Source organism: Salvia splendens, chromosome 2 (genome assembly GCF_004379255.2).
Source record: "Salvia splendens isolate huo1 chromosome 2, SspV2, whole genome shotgun sequence".
NCBI classification, from domain to species: domain Eukaryota; kingdom Viridiplantae; phylum Streptophyta; class Magnoliopsida; order Lamiales; family Lamiaceae; genus Salvia; species Salvia splendens.
The window spans coordinates 5,106,572-5,130,062 of NC_056033.1; the positions used below are offsets into that span (position 1 = coordinate 5,106,572).

General features: G+C 38.6%; 3 protein-coding genes and 1 long non-coding RNA gene across 7 annotated transcripts; 1 reads left to right on the forward strand and 3 right to left on the reverse strand.

Annotated features, from left to right (window-relative positions):
• Positions 1 to 2,629: 2,629 nt before the first annotated feature.
• On the reverse strand, positions 2,630 to 5,337 carry LOC121759937 (bifunctional protein FolD 4, chloroplastic-like). Its single transcript, XM_042155521.1, has 5 exons — positions 5,043 to 5,337; positions 3,935 to 4,260; positions 3,315 to 3,551; positions 3,060 to 3,227; positions 2,630 to 2,978 (listed from the first exon to the last, which is right to left on the reverse strand). Exons 1-5 carry the CDS (start codon positions 5,227 to 5,229, stop codon positions 2,808 to 2,810), a joined length of 1,089 nt encoding a protein of 362 aa, XP_042011455.1. The 5' UTR covers positions 5,230 to 5,337; the 3' UTR covers positions 2,630 to 2,807.
• A 5,122-nt stretch (positions 5,338 to 10,459) lies between these two features.
• Positions 10,460 to 12,099, reverse strand: LOC121770081 (LIM domain-containing protein PLIM2b-like). The gene is made up of 5 exons (XM_042166888.1): positions 11,927 to 12,099; positions 11,696 to 11,795; positions 11,578 to 11,597; positions 11,242 to 11,331; positions 10,460 to 11,175 (listed from the first exon to the last, which is right to left on the reverse strand). Exons 1-5 carry the CDS (start codon positions 12,065 to 12,067, stop codon positions 10,603 to 10,605), a joined length of 924 nt encoding a protein of 307 aa, XP_042022822.1. The 5' UTR covers positions 12,068 to 12,099; the 3' UTR covers positions 10,460 to 10,602.
• A 3,554-nt stretch (positions 12,100 to 15,653) lies between these two features.
• LOC121784973 lies at positions 15,654 to 19,090 on the reverse strand. 3 transcript variants are annotated; one of them, XR_006046868.1, is made up of 6 exons: positions 18,942 to 19,090; positions 18,191 to 18,266; positions 17,476 to 17,510; positions 16,369 to 17,013; positions 16,112 to 16,272; positions 15,654 to 15,953 (listed from the first exon to the last, which is right to left on the reverse strand). It is a non-coding gene; the product is annotated as an uncharacterized LOC121784973 (long non-coding RNA). The 3 variants fall into 3 exon arrangements; XR_006046867.1 differs by having other exon boundaries at positions 16,112 to 16,291; XR_006046866.1 differs by having other exon boundaries at positions 16,112 to 17,013.
• Positions 19,091 to 19,620: 530 nt separating this feature from the next.
• LOC121784978 (acetyl-coenzyme A carboxylase carboxyl transferase subunit alpha, chloroplastic-like) lies at positions 19,621 to 23,186 on the forward strand. 2 transcript variants are annotated; one of them, XM_042183286.1, is made up of 11 exons: positions 19,621 to 19,781; positions 19,967 to 20,332; positions 20,455 to 20,529; positions 20,622 to 20,729; positions 20,820 to 20,980; positions 21,047 to 21,161; positions 21,236 to 21,390; positions 21,533 to 21,584; positions 21,669 to 21,737; positions 21,831 to 21,908; positions 21,982 to 23,186. In XM_042183286.1, the coding sequence occupies exons 2-11, from the start codon at positions 19,985 to 19,987 to the stop codon at positions 23,005 to 23,007; spliced, it is 2,187 nt and encodes a 728-aa protein (XP_042039220.1). In that variant the 5' UTR covers positions 19,621 to 19,781; positions 19,967 to 19,984; the 3' UTR covers positions 23,008 to 23,186. The 2 variants fall into 2 exon arrangements, with proteins under 2 accessions (XP_042039220.1, XP_042039229.1); XM_042183295.1 differs by having other exon boundaries at positions 19,970 to 20,332.
• The last annotated feature ends 305 nt before the right edge of the window (positions 23,187 to 23,491 follow it).

The following is a 23,491-nucleotide window of genomic DNA, read 5'->3' on the forward strand; positions in this document are numbered from 1 at the left end:
ATTAATGCTAATTTTAGTAAATTTTTGACCAATTAAGGGAAATTTAGAATTGAAATGCAATTTTACATTAAATTTTCTAATTTTATCAAACAAAGTATATAAAAAATTAAATTATTACAATTTCAAGTTGTATTCCATAGATTTCAATTCTATAAACTTTCAATTCCATAAGTTTATCTCTTTTTTTATTCGTGACCATGCATACATAGGCTGGAAAACTTCTTGAGTAGTGAAACAGATATGCATATGTCCCCATCACCCCTTACTACATTGTCAATAGTGTTATTTGAACGTATTGCAAATATTATATATTTACTACTCCTATTCCACACGTAGTTAAGTTTAATACACTCTAGCTCCGTCCATTCGATACACTCTAGTTTAAATATTATATATTTACTTCCTCTATCCTCAAATAATAAATAAATTTGTAAATGACACAAATTAATAAAGAAAGAGAGAGATCGAGAAAAAAGTAAGAGACAAAAAAATATAGTGGAAAAGTAAATGAAAGAGGTATATTCTCTATTTACCTTATTCCTCTGTCCTCAAATAATAAATAAATTTGTAAATGACACATATTAATAAAGAAAGAGAGAGATGAGAAAAAAGTAAGAGATGGAAAAAGATAGTGGAAAAGTAAATGAAAGAGGTATATTCTCTATTTACCTTATCAAAAAGTGAAATATACCATTTTCTTAAATTAACAGATTCCAAAGGGAAAAGGTATATAGAAAGGTAAACTGTTTTCTAAAATAAAATAGAGTGAACTATATAAAATGTCTCTGACGTTTTCATTTGTTACACTGCAGACCCCTGACAAAAAAAATATCGCCACAAGACTCTGGCCTTAAACATAATCACATATCATGTTTTTTCTGACTAAAATACCCTTTAGCCCTAAAAGGGCATCATAGGCATATCAAATGGAAATCTACAGTGACGGCCTGCAAGCTGCACTGCATGTACTGCTGATTATTGTTCCCCTGCCGATATTTGACATTGTAACCTGTAAATGAAAGACGATATTTGACATTGTAACCTGTAAATGAAAATTTTAATGCATGCAATTTTTAAAGTACTAGTTAATAAAATATTTTGAGAAATATGAGAGGAGAATTTGATTTCCTTGTTTTGAGACGTGTCATATTTATGTTTCACCTAGTATGACTAATGCATTTTTAAAGAATGCTGAGTAATCATATTAAGTCGGTTGTTGCTTTTCCAAAAAAAAAGATGGATTAATTTTTCTATTAGCATACGCACATTTACTCTGCTACACATATATGTCATATCCGAAAATAAAAATAAATAAAAAGAAAGAGAAAGGTCTCATTCACATGAGATAATAGGATTGGTGAAGGTAAGATTTGAATACTTATTTAATAAACTATTGAGTCATATACATGTGGATTTATTTAGAATCAGTGATGATATTAGTGAAAATACATGAACTAATGCACGTTTTTTTATTAATGTTTTTACTAATTATATTTTGATCCTACTATGTATGTTAGTTTTTTTACCAATTACACATGCAATTAGTAAATTGGAGTATGTGAGTACCCTTTTCCAAATAAATATATATAAATATTAGTCAAACATACTTGTTGATTTAGACGTATATGCATATGCTTATATATATATAGTTGATTTGATAAATTGTTATTTTTCTATTCATATTGATATTATGATATGCGTCTTTTGAGATATATACATATAATAGAAGCTATAATTGTGTGCATATATGTGAGAATATAATCTTCTTCTCACTTCGTAACTAACTGTTTCTGACTGATGACAACATTACATGTATATTAGTATATGGATAGAGTGACAATAGAGTAGTAAAACTGAAATTTAATCCAGAAATATGACTTATCATTAGTCGCATAATTTTTGGTGATGCGGTAAAAAGGAATACACGTGATTAGATTGGCGTGATTTTGGGGATGATACATTGCATATGATATTACATAATTGTATTCGTATTACATTCCGAACGAATGGGCAAAAGGGGTGTTGAGCAGCAAAGAGGAGTTGAGTGAAGAGAGCGTAGATGAAGTTGTGCAAGAATTCATCAACGATTTGAAAGAGGGAAGAGTGGAAGAGAAGCAGTGGCCTCCTCACCTTGCAGCCTACAAAGTGTCGAAAGCAGCCGGGGTAGGCTTCGCTAGGACGGATATTACATTCAATCGCGGCCCCACTGAGTGGAGTCGAAGCTGCTGAAGCTCCAGTGAAGATGGATGGCGTTGCTGCCCCATGGAGGGCCATCAGGCAGCTTCTTCCATCGCTGGGAAGCATTGTCTTTGTGACTTCTTTAGTGTTGATTTCATATAATTGCTCAACGCTTATTACACTATTTCTTCCATCTATGGGAAGCTACATGTATAAATGGATTTGAGTTGATATTTTCATTTTGTGTAGGAGAGCTTCCAATTTATTGTGTTATACTACTATTCGATGATATAGATGTTCCGACAATCATTGTAAACAAAAAAAGTTTTACCCCCTTCGTCTGTATGTTAGAATCATACAAATGGAGGCAATCTGAGTCTTCACACACGCCGTTGAATAAGAAGGCGCTTGTCGGGCAGCCCCTTTCGCTTCTGTCGGAGGTCTGATTCAGTAGCCTTATAACCTTCTCTTGCCTTTCCAAATTAAGTTAGAAGAATTGCATCATTCGGAACACACAAAACGCATTACTAAATTAGCAGCGTTACATCTTTCAATTTAAAAGGAGATACTAAGGTGACGTAAATTTCAACCCAAAATTTTGCTCCTTATTCGCCATAGCTGAGACAATGTCATTCCAGATTGTAGGATCGTTTAGCTGCGGAAAGAGTGTTGGAGAGAAGCATTGCTATGGTCATAGGCCCAACTCCCCCAGGAACTGGGGTGATGGCTGAAGCAATCTTGCTAGCCTCCTCATAACATACGTCTCCAACGAGCCGATATCCACGACTGCAGCTCGTGTCCTGTTGTGCAAAAAAACACGAATTTAGCACGCAAAGAAAAAACTACAATGAGGAAGGGCATTCCAACAATAAAAGGCAAACCTCAACTGGATTGATTCCAACATCGATGACAACAGCACCAGGCTTGATCCAGCTACCTCTGACCATGTTTGGCTGCCCCACTGCCGTGATTACAATGTCTGCTTCTCTAGTGATAGCCTCAGGATTCTTTGTTCTTGAGTGGACGACTGTAACAGTGGCATCTTCCCTCTACAGAGCAAGAAACATTAGATTGAAGTCAAGTTTGATCGAGTTGGTAAGTTATTTTTTAAGGTTCTGAGTAGAGTATCATGTTACTTGCAAGAGAAGGGAGGCTGGCATTCCGACAATATTACTCCTGCCTATTACAACGGCCCTCTTTCCCTTGATTGGGACACCATATCTGTGCAACAACTCTATGCATCCTTTGGGCGTACACGGAACAAATAGTGGTTCTCTATCTCTCATTGCCAGGCGGCCAATATTCAGTGGGCTAAATCCATCAACATCTTTGTCAATGCAGACAGCATTCAAGATATTTTGCTCATTCATATGCTGGCAGAAGACACAAGAGATCAAGAGATATAATGATATTTCATAATCAGGAGGCATTAACGAAGAAAAATTATGAACTCTTTTTTACATATAGAGCAATCTGAGGAAATGGTTGCTGAGGTTATACTTCATTTACACGACTACAATAATACAAGACATATCTTGTACGACAAAGGTGTCAAATATGCTTACTGAATTGCATGTGCTGTCAGGAACATCACAAATTTGTCTGAGCCAAATCTACTAGAAGAATTTAACGTGTACTTAGTTGCTATTATATCAAATATATATTCTCTAACTCTGTGTTAGCAATTTGCATAATTAATGAGGCAAATCAGAGTACAAACCCACAGGAAACATAATAGTCAAATTTGGAGACTTACGGAAGGTAGAGGTAACTGAACAAGGATACCATTAACTGCAGGATCATCGTTGAAGGCTGAGATATGCTGAAGGACTTCTTGTTCTGAGCAGTCTTCAGCTAAGTGTACTTCGTATGACTTGATCCCAACTGATTCACAGGCTTTTTTCTTGTTGCGTACATAAGTGGCAGAATCCTTCCGCTCTCCAACAAGAATAACAGCCAGTCCAGGAACAACACCGCTAGATTCCTTCATTTTTGATATTTCAGCAGCTATTTCCTCTCTGATCGTTTTGGCAGTTGCTTTTCCATCAATAACCTTAGCAAATGCCTCAGTGACCAAAGCAGCTGTATAACCACCCATGTGAAATATGAATTTGTTCAAAATAACAACTACTACTGCATGTGTTCCAGAGTTATAAGAAGATATGCAATGCAGTGAATACAGAATATCCATAATACATCACCAACCACTGCCACAATAAATGTCTCATTTTACTTAAACATGTTACTAATATTAAACAAGAGCCTAAATAGAGTAAGATATCAGTAAGCCTCATAAAAATCCTACAAAAGGGAAGCTTGATACTGTACTCAGTTCATTTGCAAATGAGCCTACCAAGCTCAATCTTACCACATATATAAAGTAAAGCAAAGACTGATCATAGTTGAGTTATTAAAAAAGGTATTCCTTCACTTGTTTGTGTATTAAGCCATAATTGCACACTAGCTAAATTCACTATCATCACTACTTAATCTGGTTTATAAAGTGTAACTCGAAAAATAGTGCAGGCGATACAAGTACAAATACAGTTAAATACAAGAAAAACAAAACCCAACTCGGGGTTCTGAACACAAACAAGCTATGGCTTTACCATCAAGTCTCCAAGAAGAAATTAAACTACTATAAACCATTTTTTATAATTCACCAGCATTCCTCTTACCCAAAGAAATCCGGAAATCTAGAGCCGATTGTTTCAGTAGGAAATTCGATAACTGATCCTAAATTGTCACACGACCACATAAAGATCATCCATATGCACACTCCAATTCAGGCGCAGATGTAATTGAGCACTAACTAACCAATGCACAAAAATTGAGCAAATATGAGCAGAAAAGCATGCGCTCACCATTTACAACGGACGAATTGCTGCAGGAGGCGTAAGTTTTGATAGCTCTACTGCTCGTTCTGAGGAAGGCGGGAGAACTCCGCGAGGCGCGCACCTGGACGGGGGTCGTAATGAAAACTCGGCGTGAGCAGCCATCTGAGGCGGCGGCGGTTCCGAACATAGCGGCGGAGGAGGAGGCGGATGCCATCTTGAGATGAAGGAAATGGAGCCGGAATCTAAGCCCTATGCTTGCTCTTCGGCTTTTGCTTTGATTAATGAATGAATAAATGAATGTGAATTAGGGTTCTAGAAGTGATTTAAAGGGGGAAATGGCAAAAGGAGGGGGCTGAGAGCATCTCCAATGCACGGATGTCTCATTCGGACATCCACTAGGACTTCTCAAAAACACCTCATGCCACGTCACTAGGACTATTCATCCCACTGCCACGTCACTAAGACATCCCCTTCACAATCCGCCATTCTCATCGCCCTTCCCACTAGGACTTCCTGCAATAAAAAAATCACAATTATTTATAAACGTAACGGAATTATAATTTTAACACGGAATACGGGAAAATTGCGAATGCTTCATTAAAAAAAATTACATAAAAAAAGGAAAAAAATTACATAATAAAAAAGAAAAAAAATTACATAATAAAAATAACATAATACGGGAAATTTAGACTCGGCTCACTCCACGTTGTCCTCGTCGCTCGTGCCGCCCTCGCCCGTGCCGCCCCCGTCGTCCCCGCCGCTAATCTCGGCGCCATCATCTCCAATGGGTGGCATCCCCAAATCGCGCCGACATCCATCGATGACATCCTTCAACATCCTTTTGTACACATGATCTGTCGTGCTATGCCACCTATGCATGGTCCGGACCAAACTAGTCGTTATCTGCGCGCGGGCGAGACGATCGTACTCTTCTGGGGGAGGAGGGGCCTCCGATTGGACCTCGAACGACCTGCTACCGTTGTTGCTTCCCCTAGCCTTCCGCTGCGCAGCCTTTTGCCCAATCGGGCGACGACGCCGGCGGGAGGCTGATTGAGGTAGCGGGGACACTTCCTCGGCTTCCGGGAGCTCGTGCGAACCAGCACTGCTGTTGTATTCACCGGAAGCGTTGATCTTCGTCCGCTTCTGCCAGCCCGATTCGACACCCCCACAAAACTTTTGGGAATCCTTCACCACGAGATAGGCCTCCCACTGGTCGAAATCTTTGAACTTCAAGGATCTGTCGGGGTACTGCGCCAAGGCACGGTTCTTCACATCCTCCTCGGACATACCCCTGGTTGCCTGGCGGAGATTGTTTCGGTAGAGGCCGGCAAATCGACTAAGCTTATGCCTCAACCGCTCCCACTGTTTCCGGCATTGGTCGGGCACGCGACACTTCGCCCCAGCCGGTTTGTGTGTGAGGTAGGCTTCAGTGACGCGATGCCACAGTCTGTCAATATGCTGGTTAGCACCGACATAGGGATCATCGACTATTGAAACCCAAGCCTTCGAAAGCGCGACGTTTTCCCACACGCTCCAGACCGTCCTCTTTCCCGTCTCCTCATCATCCTCCTCCTCAGCCACCGTTCGCGAGGAAGAGCCCGTGGCTTTCCCCTTGCCCTTGCCCCTGCCACGGCCCTTGCCCCTGCCCCTTGCCGCTGTCCCCACATCATCGGGAGTCTCCATGACTGGAGATAGCCCCAACTCCTCAAAAGAGAAAGTATCCATGCCGGTAAACTGATTCTCCGGAACAAAACTGGAGGGGGTATCAGTAGACAACATATCGATAACCGGCCGATAGACATTGTCCGCTAGTGGTTCAGGGCCCCTGCCCTCCCTCAGGCTTGGTCTGCATCATCCCCGGCATCATCCCACTCATCCCCGTCATATTTGGGGTCATGCCACCCATCCCCGCTGCCCTGGGCATCATACTACCCATACCACCCATCTCACCCATCCAATTGTACACATTGCAATAAGGGGACATCATACCACTCAACCCACTCATACCACCCATCCTACCCATTCCACCCATCCCGACATTGCTGGAACCGTTGTCGCATTTCCGCTAGAGTTTCCCTCCAGTTCGGCGGGAAACGCTCGCTCGTGGCGGGGGAGTTCCTGTCGTTCTCCATTAAGTAGAAATGAAATTTGTAGTAAAAGAAGAGAGAAACTTGTTAACACAAGTGGTGCGAATGAAATGAATTTCAACGAGCTGTATATATAGAGTTTAAAAAAAAATTAAATACCGGACGTCCGACCCACGCCACAATGGCGGACGTCCGCCCGCCCGTCACCCACACGTCCGAGGACATCCGACGTCCTTACGAGACGTCCGTATCCGAGTTGAAATGCCACAATGGCGGACATTCCGATCGCCCGTCGCGGATGTCCGACCGGACGTCTGCCATTGGAGATGCTCTGAGGTGCTCTGTTTCTGAATGGCGGTGGACAAATGTCAATGAAAAGATTTTGATGGAAACGCCGCCGTTTCATGGCGCTAGCTAATTCATAGCTCCAAATTTTAATCTTGGGAATAATATTGATAGAAATCCATGGGTTCCATCCTAAAACCAATTGGTGATAGGAGGAGTGCCCATGAGACTTATATACTAGTTTCAGTTTTCTCTTGACTCTTGACACCGATGTGGGACAGTTATATATTATATTTTTATATTTCAATTGCCAACACCCTCCCTCAAACTCTCCAAGGTGAACCTTGGAGGGGTTGGACTTTTTTTCTAGTTGGACTTTTTTTCTAATCGATTGGACAATCGGTCCAATTTTTTTTCGATCGGTTGGAACCACTTGGCCCAAATTTTCAGCCCAGTTATACTGCTGGGTCAGTCATTTTTTTCGGTTTCAGCCCAGATATACTGCTGGGTCAGTTAAATATGACCCACAGTCGGCGACCCGCTCTGATACCATGATAGAAATCCATGGGTTCCATCCTAAAACCAATTGGTGATAGGAGGAGTGCCCATGAGACTTATATACTAGTTTCAGTTTTCTCTTGACTCTTGACACCGATGTGGGACAGTTATATATTATATTTTTATATTTCAATTGCCAACAAATATATTCGTTCTAGAAAATGAAATAGTACTTACTAATACTAATAGTTTCTTCATGCAAATTAATTGGATGTATAGCACAATATTTTTTTTAACAGAGATATCTTAATATCGGGGGCATACATCGTTATTCCTCGTTTTCGTAGTGAATAATGGAGTAATACAAACTACTATAAGTTCATTTCATAATCAGTATATATTTTTAGGAATATTGGTATCTAAAACCATGAACTTTGCCTAAAATTTGGTATTTTCCATGAACTTTAAAATTGGTATATAATATCACAAATTTTGTATTTTGTTTGGTATTTCCCAAACATACTCAAATAAGATATATCCATCCAAATCTTATTTTACGTAGGCAACAGTGATACATTTTATGATATTTTAAATCATTTTTTATGTTTACAACATATAGGATAAAAAGTCACAAAGAAAACCACGTTGATTTAATTGTGTCAAGTATGATAAAAAAAAAAGCATCGTAAGTTAGTCAAATATGGTACTCCAATAGACATGTCGTAGGAAATACCAAACAAAATGTAAAATTTGTGATATTATATATCAATTTCAAAGTTCATGAGAAATATCAAATTTTAGTCAAAGTTTATGGTTTTAAGGACCAATTTCCCATATTTTTACCACTCACTAAATTATGGAGTAAAAATTAATATATATATAATGCACTGCGGATTTCAGACATCACATGGCTTTGATCCGGAGTATGACTTTTCAGCGGCATGTTCGGTTCTCACACATCTACAGAGAAGGGAACCGAGCTGCTGATTTTCTTGTAGGTAAGGGGTTCAGACCCCTGCCCTTACTTACTATGATCCAATCTCTGCGCTTCGATATCTGAAGGCGCTGGTTAGGATGGACCAGCTGGGATATCCTAACTTCCGCTTCCGACGTAGAGATGTGGGTTGATCCAGCTTCTTTGGTGGTTGGTTTTGATAATTTTTCGTTTCTCCCTCGTATATATATAGTCAGTTTTTTTCCACTTGATAGTACGGAGGATCTTGACCTGTGGGACCTCTATTTGGCTTCTTCTTGTACTTGTTTAGATCCTAGTCACTTTTGGGCTAAGATCATGTTGTTAGAACATTTTATTTTGATATTATTTACGGGTTAGAGGTATGCCTAAACCTCACGCCCACAAAGAGCGTTTTTTTATAAAAAAAAGGTATACACAATTATATTCCTGGAAAATCCCCCACACAAAGTGTGTAATTAAACAAATAAAGGTCAAAATTGATCCTAAACATATGATCACTTTACGATTTTAGTCTTAAACATTACGTTTTGAATTATTACATCCCACACATTTTAACGTGGGTCGAAATCAGTCCATTTTGGACGGCTTCGTTTAAAATTAACAGTCAACAGCTTTTAATCAAATTTTAAACTCTTAATTTTGACTATTAGTGCCCTTAACTTTTATTAATAACTAATTAATCTAAAATACTAAACAAGTGAATTAAAATACACAAAATGCAAATAAAAAAGATTATTGATTGCAATTGTCTGCAAAATAAAAAACGCAAAAAAAAGGTTTTTCTTCTCTCCTACAATGAGGAAGAGCTCAAGCTTCCCTTTAGCAGATTCATCACTCTTTCTCTTATGCCTCACCCAACCTTCAACCCCCCGCCCTCTCCCCGATGATTGAGGACGATACGTACGTCGCTCGAGGCCACGTCCCCCTCGACGCCGGTTGATGAGGACCCTGCACGACTCCCGACTGCGACTGTTCGGCAGCGATGGCGAACACGAACTTCAGCGACGAGGACGAGAGCATGCGCTCTCTGGCAAGCACGAGTTGCTGACGGCGGCAACCCGAAGAGGAGCAGGTGGATGAGAGGTACAACCGACGGTCGGCGACCTCGAAAGGGAGAAGAGCGATGGACGTTCTGGCATCCCGATTCGGGGATGGAAGAAAAGAGAGACAGAGGAATTGGATGAACTGAATGAGAGAGAGAAAGATCAGAAAGATGAAGCGGGCGGCGCCGTATGCCGGTGACCGTCCGAGGCAGGCTGAGGCACTGTCGCTGGTGAAGAGGAGAGGGAGGCAGATGCTAAGGCTCACAATATGGGGATTCAATTGGAATAAAGATCTAATAGGGCTCTTCAATTGGGAGAAAGATCTACTAGGGCTCTTCAAAGAAGATGAACCTTTGAACCAGGAAGAAGGAGAAGCATAAGAAAGATTTTTTTTACTATTATTTTTAAAAAAATAAAATTTTCTAATCCGGTCATAATTGACTAAACAACAGTTGACGGTTAATTTTAAACGCCACCGACCAAAAAGAACCAAATCTGGTCCGTTTTCAAATGTGTAGGACGAGAAAATTCAAAACATAATGTAGAGGACAAAAATTGTAAAATAGTCATATGTTTTGGACCACAATTGGCCTTTACTCCTTAAAGAAATCAAACAACATAACTTGAAAACCTAAACCAAAACGTCGGAAAATCTTGGCTGTATAGTTAATTAATTAATTAACCAAAAAGAGAGAGACCTAGTCATCCGCCTTCTCCTCAGCCTTCTCCTCCGCCTTCTCCTCAGCCTTCTCCTCAGCCTTCTCCTCCGCCTTCTCCTCAGCCTTCTCCTCAGCCTTCTCCTCCGCCTTCTCCTCCGCCTTCTCCTCAGCCTTCTCCTCCGCCTTCTCCTCCGCCTTCTCCTCCGCCTCCGCCTCCGCCTCGGGCTCAGGCTCGGGCTCAGGCTCAGGCTCAGGCTCAGGCTCAGGCTCAGGCTCATGCTCAGGCTCGGGCTCAGGCTCAGGCTCGGGCTCGGTCTCGGGCTCGGGCTCGGGCTCATCCGGATCCGCCTTAGCCTCCCCACCATCTTCCTCTGCTGCTGCGTTAGCAGCTGCAGCGGCGGCTGCACGGTGGTCTTCGTCATTCTCAGCGGAGCTCTTCCTGCCAGCGTCGATAACGTGCTGGTAGTTTCCTTTCTCCATGAAAAGCTGATGGAAGTGGTGCTTGCAGTAGAGGATCCCGTCGAGAGCGGCGTAGGACGAGTGCGTCAGCGCACAGCCGCCGTGGGCGCATTTGAAGCATGACTTGTGGAACGACTCTCCCTCCAACGCCACCTGTTTGTTTCCACACAAATTTTAAATTTCAACAAACAAAATTAGGGTTTGCTGAATCACTCGTACCTTTTCGAGTGGATACACAGTTTTGCTGCATGCAGGGCATTTATCTTGGGTCCCACAGAACATAGTAGAGACTTTGCTTGGTGCCCTTGTCTGCACCATATTGTCACATGTAGTAGGAATGTAATTCATGATTTTCGCATCAAATTACTACACTAACTTCAACTCACAAACGACGCAGGGACTCAAGTCTACTATGTGTTTTACTGTTTATGTTTTCTTTCCTTAGTTTAAGGGTCTCATAAAGATAACCGGATTGGCTGTATGCCTTTTTATTACTCTAGATTATGAATCACATTTCTAGCACATATTTTAAGAAATTAAATGTGAGGTACTTACCAGGTCCTTCTCATGTTTTCCTGTTTCACATTCATTACAAGAGACAGCAAAGTAAAACTATCAATAAAAAGGGATATAATCCATAGAAAAATGCAATATATAGAAACTGAATTATCACCGGGTTGAAAATTCTTGCTAAAATTTCCAGACTCCTTAAAAAGCTGTTCAAAATGGGTCTTGCAGTAGAGAACTCCATCCATGGAAGAGTAGTTGCTCATCTACCATCAAAAAGTCAAAATTATGCATGATAGACTATTTGTGTAAATATATTAACAAAAATAATTATAACACCATGCACATTATATAAACCCATAATCAAATGTCTCTTTTTTTTTCTGTAATTAATTACCACAAGAGTGCCTTTGCAATGGCTGCATTTGAAACATGATTTGTGAAAAGTGTGTCCATCAGCAGACAACAAATCCACAAAATAAACAGTCTTGTCGCAAGCACTGCATTTGTCCTGAGTTCCTGTGAATGATGATGCCATTCTCTCTCTTTATTATTGATCAAATTATCGAACCGAAATATTTCTCACTTTTTAATTTCATGCTGTAAAATGGAAAAGATTTAATCCTATTATTGAAGTGACACGTGATTGGATATCCAGTCTTTTGAATTCAATGGAGGATTATGATACAAAAATAAATTGATGGATAATCCGACTAAATTGGAGGGAAAATAGGGTTAATGTTTTTTGACTTTGTGTCCATAATTAGATAGTAGTACTAGCATATGTCAATTGAGGGCCACAGTTTTCGGGAGGGAATTATTTTCATTTTACAAAATTACATATAGAGTTATGTTAGTTACAAAATTACATGCTCCCTCTGTCCACGAAAAATAGGATACATTGTGAATGGAACAAATTTTAACGTGAAATTAGTAAATAAAGAGAGAAGAAAAAAAAAGTAAGAGAAGTAGTGTTAATGGAATATGGAGTTCATATTATTAGTAAGAGAGAATGGAAAAAGTAAGAAAGAAAGAAGTTGTTGAAAACTTTTTTTTTAAATGTGCTCTATTTTTTGTGGACAACCAAAAATGGCAAATGTGCTCTATTTTTTGTGAACGGAGGGAGTATAGAGTTCGCGACTTAGCGTAGATTTCCATTTTTCCTCCTATTTTTTATGCAATATACTCTTAATAATTCTTTGAAAAATGGGTTAGGAAATTATTTGTTTTACCGAATTAAATCTCTACACACATGTCTCATTAAAAAATATTATTTCATGACTTCAATTCCACAGAATTAAACTTGCTAGATTAGTTTATAATATAGCTCCAAGATAAATAATGGTTGACAGATATATAGAGGTGAGACGATAGAATAAAAATATTGTTAGAATAAAAATGCTAGGGCTGGGGAAAAATACCGAAATACTGGCCTTATCGTACCGAAAAAATTTTAAAAATACCAAACTTTTGGTATACCGTGATTTTCGGTACGGTATAATACCTTACCGAAATCTTTCGGTAAGGTAACGGTATGAATTTTCATATACCGCGGTATACCGCTTCATACCGAAGTTCGGTATGTACCGTAAATTAAGGTATATACCGTAAAATATAAATTTAATTGTATAAAATATATTTTATATATTTTTAAAATTATAAAATTTATTGTGAAATATAAATATAATTATGAATAAAATATATGTAATATATATTTTTTTTAAAATGAAATATAAATAATATTCTAAAAACTCAAATTATTTATTTTCATTGATTTTGAAAGTAAGGTATACCGCAAAAGTACGGTATACCGAACTTTGGTACAATATACCAAAAATGAGGTACTACATCGGTATGGAAATTGGTCATACCGAAAATAAGGTATACCGAAGTTCGGTATACCGAAAATTTTGGTAAGGTAAGGGTATGATTTGTTCGCATACCGAATTTACGGTAAGATATATGGTATGGTGGTTTCGGTAAGGTATACCATACCTACCCACCCCTAAAAAACGCTTGCATTCAACGTATAAAACAAATGCATTCTTAATGAAAATTAAATGCATTGGAAAAATAAATTTTCCGTTTAGATTCGAATTTGGGTCTGTATTCATCAAATTAATTTTCATGAATCGATTATTGAAAAACGTTTTTAATCACTCATATAAATACATGGAAAGAAACTACGATGATGTGCCAGTTTTGAGGATCTATGATTTTGAAATTTTACTTGTCATACAAAAATAAATACAGTACTATACTGCATTATGTTGTTCTTTGAAATTTTGAGATTGGGTTCTTTTATCTATATTAGTAGTATTAATTACTTTATACTAACATGCTAAGTTTTAATTATAATCCTGAATAGAGAATATATAAATAATGTATTAATACATCGTATATATATCTTTAAAGTGTATTGTGGAGTATTTTATTCGTCCAATACTTATTTGAATGTGTACATATATAGCATGAGAGGGAAATAACCAAAACTAAGAAGTAACTATAAAATTGAAGTGAAAAAGGCTTATTGGGCTTACTTCTGTGATGAAGGTTGGAATCCTATAATGAAAGCCCAAGAGCAATAGGTGACTTGTAAATCTGATATAGTACTAGAATTTTGATTAATCTATGATTTATGAAATGGAAATACATGACACTCTCACTGAATAACAACCAAGAAACTGACGCATGTAGTTTAAGTGTTTAACTAATGTAATTATATGAAATACAAAATTGTATCGTTTTGTAATTAGGATTACAATTTGCCAGTTTACGAGGCCTGTATAAATTATAAATCCTATTTACCTTGATGATCGCAAAATGAATTCTTCTTATCATTATTTCGTTGGTCAATATCATAAAGCAGTCATTCAAAGATATAAAGCAATCACATATTTATACTAGTGTTTTAAGAAAGTTACCCAGAAATCAATAAAGTAAAGAAGGTATGTATGTGTTCTTAATTATGGAATAAAATATGATTAAAAAGTAAATTTTTTGAAAGAGGATCATTAATGACAGTTTTCTGTTTATCCTTGTAGTCAAAGTGATGGAGTTTTTTTGGCATTTTTGTATTTCCATATAATCCTGCACCATACATACAAACTAAGTTAAGCCCGTTTATCAAAGTACTTTCAAGAATCGAGCTTTCGCCATAACATAATTCGAGTGTAGTAACTTAGTTGATAAAGATGAATCAGCAACTTTTTTATTGCACGCTGTCATTCAAAACAAAATTTTTTTGTAGTCATTCAAAATGATAGTACCAAATATCCCAAACACCTTGCAAGTTGCAGCCAAAGTTGCAAGCTGCGGCACATCTAGAATTTTTGATTTGTTGGTGTGACATAACAACTTACTAGTTAATAAGACGTTTCTCCTCCAATAAATCGAATGTTCAAGTCATCATGAAAGTAGATCGAAAAAACACTATCATCGTCATCATCCTCCTCCTTTCTTTCTCTTTCTCATGCTATCTCAATTAACGTCTCACTATATATTCTTTTCAAATTTTCATATATTGAGTTTAACTTACGATGCAAAAGAAAAACTCAAATGACAAAATAAAAAAATTTCAATCAAATGGAACCCAACCCCTATGCAAAAAATTTGGCTTTTAATTAGTTTTGGGAATACATAATACTCCAGATATAAATAAATACTTAATACTAATTGATACTAATAAAATGAGGTTACAATTGTACTCTCTAATTGTTCCCAATCACTACTTGCGAGTGGCAAACATAAGAGAAAAAAACAAGAAAGAAACACCACATAGGTTTAATAAAATACCTCAGATAAGACAACAAAACACCATTAAAGAAAAAAGGAAAATGGAAAAGGATGTATATCCATGAAAGTAATAGAAAATACTTTTAAGTAAACAAGTTCAATAAATTGGACAGACCCCAAGATTCCAAAATAGCACAATCATGGCACTTAGTAAAAAAAAATATTACCTAGGAAGTCCAGCAGCATAGAATGCACCATCTTTGCTTGTCATGCGCTGCGACAAAGCAAATATTGCTAAAGTATTCACCCCTGAAATCGATTCTGCTGCGCATAAAAGAAACGACAATCGCAGTATAATAAACAAAACCACATAGTTTAACACAATTAGAAACTCAAAAGGGATTGTTAATTTAGTATTTTGTGTAATCTTTTGCCCCTGTCCCAGAAGAAATGCAGCACACACACACACACACTCATTGCACCAAAACACCTATAAAAGAGTGTTCTCAGTAGATAAAAAACAGTTATCAAAGGCATGGAGGGAGATGGGTTGAGAGCAAAAAGTTTCAGGGACGAAGACTACAACACAAGAAGGGTGTTCCTGCGGAGTTATCCACTTCACTGGGGAGCGGAATCTGAGGCAGAAGAAAGCGTTGAAGCAGCAGCAACTAAGCGCAGCAAAGAAGAACCTGCAAAAGTCACAAAAGGAGCAAACCCGAAAAAACCGATTAAGAAGATAGTCCTTGCAGTGATCCGATGGGGAGAGGAGAGGATTCTAGTATTCAGAAGGTTCAAACATAAGATCGCTATTTATGTTGTCAATTGTGTGCCTGTCAATTCTAAGTACCTGCTGTACTGAATCACTTAAATGAATCTTTTGCTGAAATAGCTGATATTTTTACATATGATCTTGAGCCTTGTGTACTTGCATACATAGAGTGCTAATCTTTATAGAACACGTCCAAATATATCAACTTGCAAGGAGTCATCCCTTGTCTGGAGCTCATTCTATAAAAAAAAAGCACTTCTAAACCAGAAGTTGTATCTTGTCTGTATTCTCATCACACAGGGAACTATAATAATAGATGGACTGTGTCTACTTACTTATATGAGAATCAGCCAACCTTATGAATTAGAGGAGGATGAAAATCAGGTCTGCCCAACAAATCAACTTAGACAAGAATATAAAAACAACAAGCTCATGTATTTATATAAAGTTTCAATCGTTAAACATTGTAAGAATAATTTTAAAGGAGCTGGATGGCGAGGATGGGAAGGAATGGAACTCTCAATTACTATTCATACTGTAAAGATGGTTAAATGAACTTCGAATTTCCTCTGCAAACCAAGGTATAGGCTAACCACAGGCAATTAGCACCATGATGTTCCCGCAAAACAACCCGCATCATGCTGGCTGATATTTTTTTAAGTACCCAATAAACTCAAATCACACACACAAAAAGAAGAAGCATCTACTCTTAGAAAAGTACAGTTCTGGAAGAAACACCAAAAAAAGTACTATGCTACATCTTCCATTCAGTTATCATACAAATAAGTATCATGATCCAACTCAAAGTAGTAGAAAATACACCATCCAGAACCAAAAATTCCAAGGTGAATCTCAAACCATTCAGCTACATGATAGAATCAGTAATAATGTTTAACATACAGTGATGTCTGTTTAGAAGAAAATTATTGAAACTCCCATTGCGAAGCTCCCCACGGCTACCCAAGGACTGAGTCTCTCACCTGTAAATAGGATTAATTATCACTTGTTCAGAGCCCGAGTACATTTGAGCCTTTGACATGCATCAATAAAATCTCAAGTTGTGAACATTAGGTTAATATGTGAACCATAGGTATTAACCTAATAATAGACCAGCTAGCAGAACTCTAAGTTCAGCAGATGTATAACTTTCACCGGTAATAATTAAAAAATAGAATTTGATTTTCAGAATCGATCTATTGCTCCTATTATATTAGTTTCACACTAGATATACCCTCACAAAGACGATTACATCCTTCAGAAACCAATATTCTCAAATGATCCATGGTCTTGGGTCATAAGAAAGCAAATGCTGGGCTTTTGTGCTTAAAACTTGCAGTGGCATTATCGATTTTATAAATCCGAGTGCTTTTCCAAAACACGCTTTTCTGAATAAACGTGTTCTACAACTCAATCAGCATTGGAAATTATTTATTAGAGGATACCTATTCTAGCAGCTTTCCAGAAAACGCCTCGAAACCTGCCAATAACAACAAAATATCAGAATGGAAGTAGAATCATGTTTTCAGAGACCATGACATATAACCAGCCCAGATAGCCAATTAAAAAGTATGATGGCATAAAGGTCCAAAAGATGGTGGACCGGATTTAAAACAACACAATCGCAATTTTCTCACTCGCAATTTGATTGTAGAGATAACAAGCATTTATCTGGAGTCTAGTCTAGAACACCAAAGCCAAAATAACTTTTGCACAGAAATGTCAATAAGCACCAAGGAGCAGTCACATAGCAACAACAAAATCAAAATTTCAAGTTGCTAAACCCTGCTGCAGCAATTGGCCTATCATTACATGTGACAAGTTGCTATTGTGTGAAGGTGGATAAATAAATAAGAGCAGCTAACTGGACCAAGTCCAATGGAAACGGCTGACCATTTTATTTGAAACTAGCAGTGAACGTGAAAAAAAAACATACCCAGTTCTCTGTTCAAGAAGTGCAGGAAACTGCATCTTCACATATGTGCAGGCACAGATGCCTAACAATACTACTGTCAGGAATGAATGGAAATTGAAGAGAGCTGACTGAAAATTCATTAAGCATAAGTTCATAACATCAGAACCAATATTTATGTAGCTATGAGAATGCAAACAAAGAGTGGTACACAAATATCATATCGTTTCCAGAAATAAGAAACTCACCATGTTTGAACTATCCTTGCTGAGTTATTTATCTGCCACCCAGTATATCTAAGGAAGGATGTATAAAAGACACTCACTGCCATAAAGAAATTTCAAAAGGCACATATCAATAACTAAATAAGAACAAATATGAATATGATAGTACTATAATTTAGATTTCTAATTCTTAAAGAATCACTAAACAACAAGTCTGCATATCTCAAATGTTTCATCTGTTGAAAATAAGCATCAATTCGAAATTAACAATTGGATGTCATTGAAATCCTAAATGTGCCCCTTAATTCTACATGTACATATATATGGAAATCATAAACTATAAAGCAACGCTTGCTGATACAGGAAACAATGTAATTGAACACTGACATATATCATGGCAAGATGAGCAAACAGAATTAGAACATTCCTATAAGTAAATCTCAGAAATTGTGCATAATATAGATCACGCAGCACAACTGTTCAAAAGGGAATGAGATACGCAATCAAATTCTAATAAACAAACTACTAATACAATTGATCAGCACGAGATGCACTTTACCACCAAGGATTTAATTCAAATTTATTAGAGCGCAGGCTGAAAATCTCACATATTCAAATCAAATATTGACAGGAGGAAAGATCTTAAAGCTATTTGGGGGGGGAGGGAAGAAGATTACCAAATTATAAAATTTATGAATAGTTAAAATAGAGTACAAGTTCGCAAACAATATTCAGATTGAAATCACTCCAAATTCGAGCTGAAGCTTCCACTTACGACGAAAATCTGACGCTTGCTTCCAAGCTTAGCACCGGAGACGGGTTTTGTGTGCTGTGTGTGTGTGTGTGTGTGTGTGTGTGAGAGAGAGAGAGAGAGAGGGGGAGAGAGGGAGGAAGTAGTATAGTATGTCATCTAGCGAATTAGGTCTTGCCATGTCAACGGAGCGTATATTTTACTCTCGTTGGAGGCGCAGCAGATTATAAACTCGCCAGCCCAAAAGCTGGCCCAAATATCCCATTTCGGGCCCTTGGTAGAAATCCGGGCTCTCTCTCGATTTTGGGCTAGCTCAAATTGACCCAAGCATTTTCCAGAAAACAATAAATAAAAAAGAATAATTATCTGGACCAATCAACGTGAAGAAGCCGTGATTGGCCGGTGGTTTGTGGTTTATCCATTCCAATTCCGTTTCCATTTCCATTTCCATTTCCATTTCCATTTCCATATTGATCACATGACAAATATTAGGATTTAATCCTAGTTTGATTTCAGTATTTCAGTGTACGACTTTTCAATAATTAGTGGGAGAAATTATATAATTTGACATAATAAGCATTGGTTTTGCTTAATTAGTCAGACGAATTATGTAGAAAGGCCACAAAAAGCTGAACTTTATCCAAAGAAAAAAAAAAGGAATTTAAATACTGCAATCACACATTATTTTTTGGTTTATTGGTTTTTTTTTTTGGAAGGACTGTTTAAAATATCAAAATATCAGAATCGGTTACTGGGCTCTCAAACTACCCTGTCTCTGCTCTGTTCTTCTCTGTTGTTCTATGTTCTTATTAGTTCCTGTGAAATAGGAAACAAAAAGTTACTGAAATTATTACTACTCATCCGGTATGTTCAGCTCATGTTCAGTTCATGATTTTATTTGCTTATTGTAGCATAATTTCTTAGATATATTTCGAAGTTTAATTTTGCCCTGTCTCATTTTCCCCCATTTGCAAACTCTGAATTTTTTCACCTGATTATGTCTATGGTTGAATTCTTTCATTTTCTGCATTGTATTTCACATTTATCAGCAGATGTGAACATATAACATGGCTACGCTATCTCTGATATCCGGCAACTGTGGGAGGGGGAGGGGAGATGGCAATGGCTTGATTTGGCATTTCTCGAATAAGTTTTTGGCTGGTGATGTTCATGGAAGGCTGAGGCTGCGGAATTTTGAAGCTCCGAGGTTAGGAAATCATGGGAGGAATTTTCGAGTGGTGGCTGGTGTTAGGAAGGGGAAGAAGCACGACTATCCATGGCCGGATAACATTGATCCGAATAGCAACGCGCCACTGACATATCTCTCCTACTTCAAGCCTTTGGAGGAGAAGCCTAAACCTGTCACTCTTGCCTTTGAGAAGCCATTGATAGATTTGGAGCAGAAGATCATTGAGGTGGTTGTTGTTGCATTCTTTTAGTGACCCTAGCTAGAATTCAGGTTTTAGTCCTATATTTTTAAGGTTGGTTTTGGGAGTGATGATGATAGTGATTATTTTGTTTCTTGATTTGTACATAGGTTCAAAGAATGGCTAGTGATACTGGATTAGACTTCACCGACCAAATCAAATCTTTGGAAATGAAGTATGAACAGGTAGGTTTTGGATTTGAACTGACTGATTTGGATGCTGTGCTTTAGTGTCTGGATTCCATTGGTATTGTGTTTCCTGCCTTTTTTTTTTGCAGGCTTTGAAGGATTTATACACACATTTGACTCCAATCCAACGCCTGAGCATTGCTCGACACCCCAACAGGCCCACCGTGCTTGATCACATCTTGAACATCACAGAGAAGGTGCATTTCTTGATCTTTAATTTCCTTGCAATGAAACTGCGCTGATGTAAAAAAATGATGGAGACTTAACTGGATATGTTGTTGAAAAAGTGGGTGGAGCTCCATGGGGATCGCGCAGGTTATGATGATCCAGCCATTGTGGCTGGTATAGGTAGCATAGAGGGCCGGAGCTACATGTTCATTGGGCACCAGAAGGGACGGAACACCAAGGAGAACATCATGCGCAACTTTGCCATGCCAACCCCCCATGGGTGAGTTCAGATACCACCTTGTTTCTCCTTAAAACTCGACTACTTACACACCACACAACAATGCAGTTACAGGAAGGCTTTGAGAATGATGAGATATGCTGATCATCACGGATTTCCCATTATTACATTTGTTGACACCCCAGGGGCCTTTGCTGATCTGAAATCCGAGGAGCTAGGACAGGTCTTTGGCATGTATACATGTATCTATCTGAATGCGTTTTTCTGCTACCGATACTGATAAGATTCTTTGTGCAGGGTGAAGCAATAGCCTACAATTTGAGGACAATGTTTGGCCTTAAAGTTCCAATCATCACAGTAGTGACCGGTGAGGGTGGCTCGGGTGGCGCCCTTGCAATTGCGTGTGCCAACAAGTTGCTAATGCTCGAAAACTCAGCATTCTACGTTGCAAGGTCTAATCATGAATTCTGTTGCACTAATTTCTGCTACTTTCTATTATATTAATTGTGATAACTGTGACCTTTGCTACTCATAAGTGACATCTTCTGTCACTCTAAACGTCCTCCCTTTCTCGTTCTCTCTCATCTCTGCCAGTCCGGAAGCTTGTGCAGCTATATTATGGAAGTCATCCAAGGCAGCTCCTAAGGTATATGATGTTGTAAATGACTAAATACCTTTCTTGCGCTAAACTTTTTCACAATTATTATCTGAGTAAAATAAAATTAATTAGGCAGCTGAGAAGCTGAGGATTACTGCTCAAGAACATTATAAGCTCAAGATAGCAGATGCGATCATTCCTGTAAGCAACATAGTTCCTATTACGTATTCTTCGAAAAAAAATGAATAAGAGAAGATAGAAAAAGTGACTAAAATTAAGCAACCAAAATTTCAGGAACCTCTAGGTGGTGCACATGCGGATCCTTTGTGGTCATCTCTGAGGATCAAGGATGCCATTCTCCAGGAAATGGAGGTAACAAAAATAACCCCTTATGTTTTGGCAGTTTAAATGCTCCAAACGCCCTTCTTGAGCTCGTTGGATGCAGGAGCTGACAAGGATGACGACCAAGGAGCTGCTTGAGCACCGGAGGCTCAAGTTCCGGGCCATTGGACTAGGAGGGTTCAAGGAAGACCCTGATCTGGAGCCTGAGAGGAAGCGAAATATGAAGGCGTCTGAGGTGGGTGCACTGAGGTTCAAAGACATAGAATCCGAGATTGATGGTCTCAAGAAGACCATACTCGAGGCAAAGGGGCCGTCTGATCCAATCACGGTTCAGAAGCTGGAGAAGCTCGAAGAAGATCTTGACAATGAGATGACAAAAGCATTCATCTCAATGGGGTTGGCTGATAAGATTGAGTCCCTCAACTTGGAGTTAGCTAGGTCCCCGAATCCTGATAAGGCCCTGAATGAAGATTTGAAGGAGAGGGCAGATGAGATAGTGCAGGAGATCAAGAGGAATCTGGCGCGCCCTGGCGAATATCTTGTCCTAAAGGGGAAGCTCCAAACAATCGAAATTGCTAACAAGCTCCTTGAGGCGAAGGCTAGCAGTGAGAAGTTGAAGATTGAGCTTAACCAGAAGCTTTTACCAGAGATCAAGCAAAAATTTGAGGCCTTAAAGAGGGCTAGGGAGAATCTAGCACGCGGTGATGCATTGGACGAGGATCTTGCATCACAGGTTGAGGAGGCGAAGGAAGAGCTTGAGGAGGTTTTAAGATCGGCCAAGTTGGAGGTTGTTGGAACGACGAAAAGGGAGGCCTTGAATCCACTTCATGAAGTGAGAGAGGAGATGGCGAGGCTCGACAGAGAGATCAAGGAGGAAATCAAGAATGTGATTGATAAAAAGGGGCTCGGTTTGAAGATTGATGAGCTGAGAGAAGAAGCTGTGAAGGATCCTAATTCAGAGAAAGTGAGGAAGATGGAAGCAGAGATAAGGGAAGAGATTGCAGCTGAACTTGTTGGAAGCCCTCTTAGGGAGAGGCTTGAGAGTTTGAGGAGGTTGCAAGGGGGGTCACCCGACATGGGTGTCGTGCAGGAGAACGTTGGCCTCAACAACGGGACTGCTCGGGTCTAGTTGATGGAGTGAACGATCTTAGTTATGATACGTGCATCGATGTTTAAGTTTATTACGTATATTGTTGTTGTTGTGTGCGATTTGCGATGTTGCCATTTCTTGGAAATTTTGTATTAACATGAGTTTTTATGTTTTAAAAAGTTATATTCTGAGAAATTAATTGAACTCGAATGTTTATATTTCCTCGGCCTTTTTTATTTAAAATGATGGTTGAATACTTGAATGCATCTTTGTGCCTTTTTGGTACATGTTCTTCCAAAATTCCCAACAATTAAATTTTATTCGAATTTGATTACACTTAATAATAAATAGATTGAGTCATATAAATAAAAACACTTTTGACGCTTAATAATTTGATGTTTTCATATTTAAAACTTAAAATACTTAAATTTTAACAACTTAGAGTATCCCCAACGGTGCTCATGGGGAAGGACGCCGTCTGTGCCGACGCCGCGGCACGCTGTTGTCCGCCGCTGCACTCTCG

Coding starts and splice junctions, on each gene's coding strand:
- LOC121759937 (XM_042155521.1), bottom strand. CDS start 5,229: ATGGCATCCGCCTCCTCCTCCGCCGCTATGTTCGGAACCGCCGCCGCC. Junction 3,552..3,934: donor TTCAGTTACCTCTACCTTCC/GTAAGTCTCCAA, acceptor GTCTTCTGCCAG/CATATGAATGAGCAAAATAT. Junction 2,979..3,059: donor TTGGAATCAATCCAGTTGAG/GTTTGCCTTTTA, acceptor TTTGCACAACAG/GACACGAGCTGCAGTCGTGG.
- LOC121770081 (XM_042166888.1), bottom strand. CDS start 12,067: ATGGCATCATCATTCACAGGAACTCAGGACAAATGCAGTGCTTGCGAC. Junction 11,796..11,926: donor ATTGCAAAGGCACTCTTGTG/GTAATTAATTAC, acceptor TTTTGATGGTAG/ATGAGCAACTACTCTTCCAT. Junction 11,332..11,577: donor GAAAACATGAGAAGGACCTG/GTAAGTACCTCA, acceptor AATATGGTGCAG/ACAAGGGCACCAAGCAAAGT.
- LOC121784978 (XM_042183286.1), top strand. CDS start 19,985: ATGGCTACGCTATCTCTGATATCCGGCAACTGTGGGAGGGGGAGGGGA. Junction 20,333..20,454: donor TGGAGCAGAAGATCATTGAG/GTGGTTGTTGTT, acceptor ATTTGTACATAG/GTTCAAAGAATGGCTAGTGA. Junction 20,981..21,046: donor GCCATGCCAACCCCCCATGG/GTGAGTTCAGAT, acceptor ACAACAATGCAG/TTACAGGAAGGCTTTGAGAA.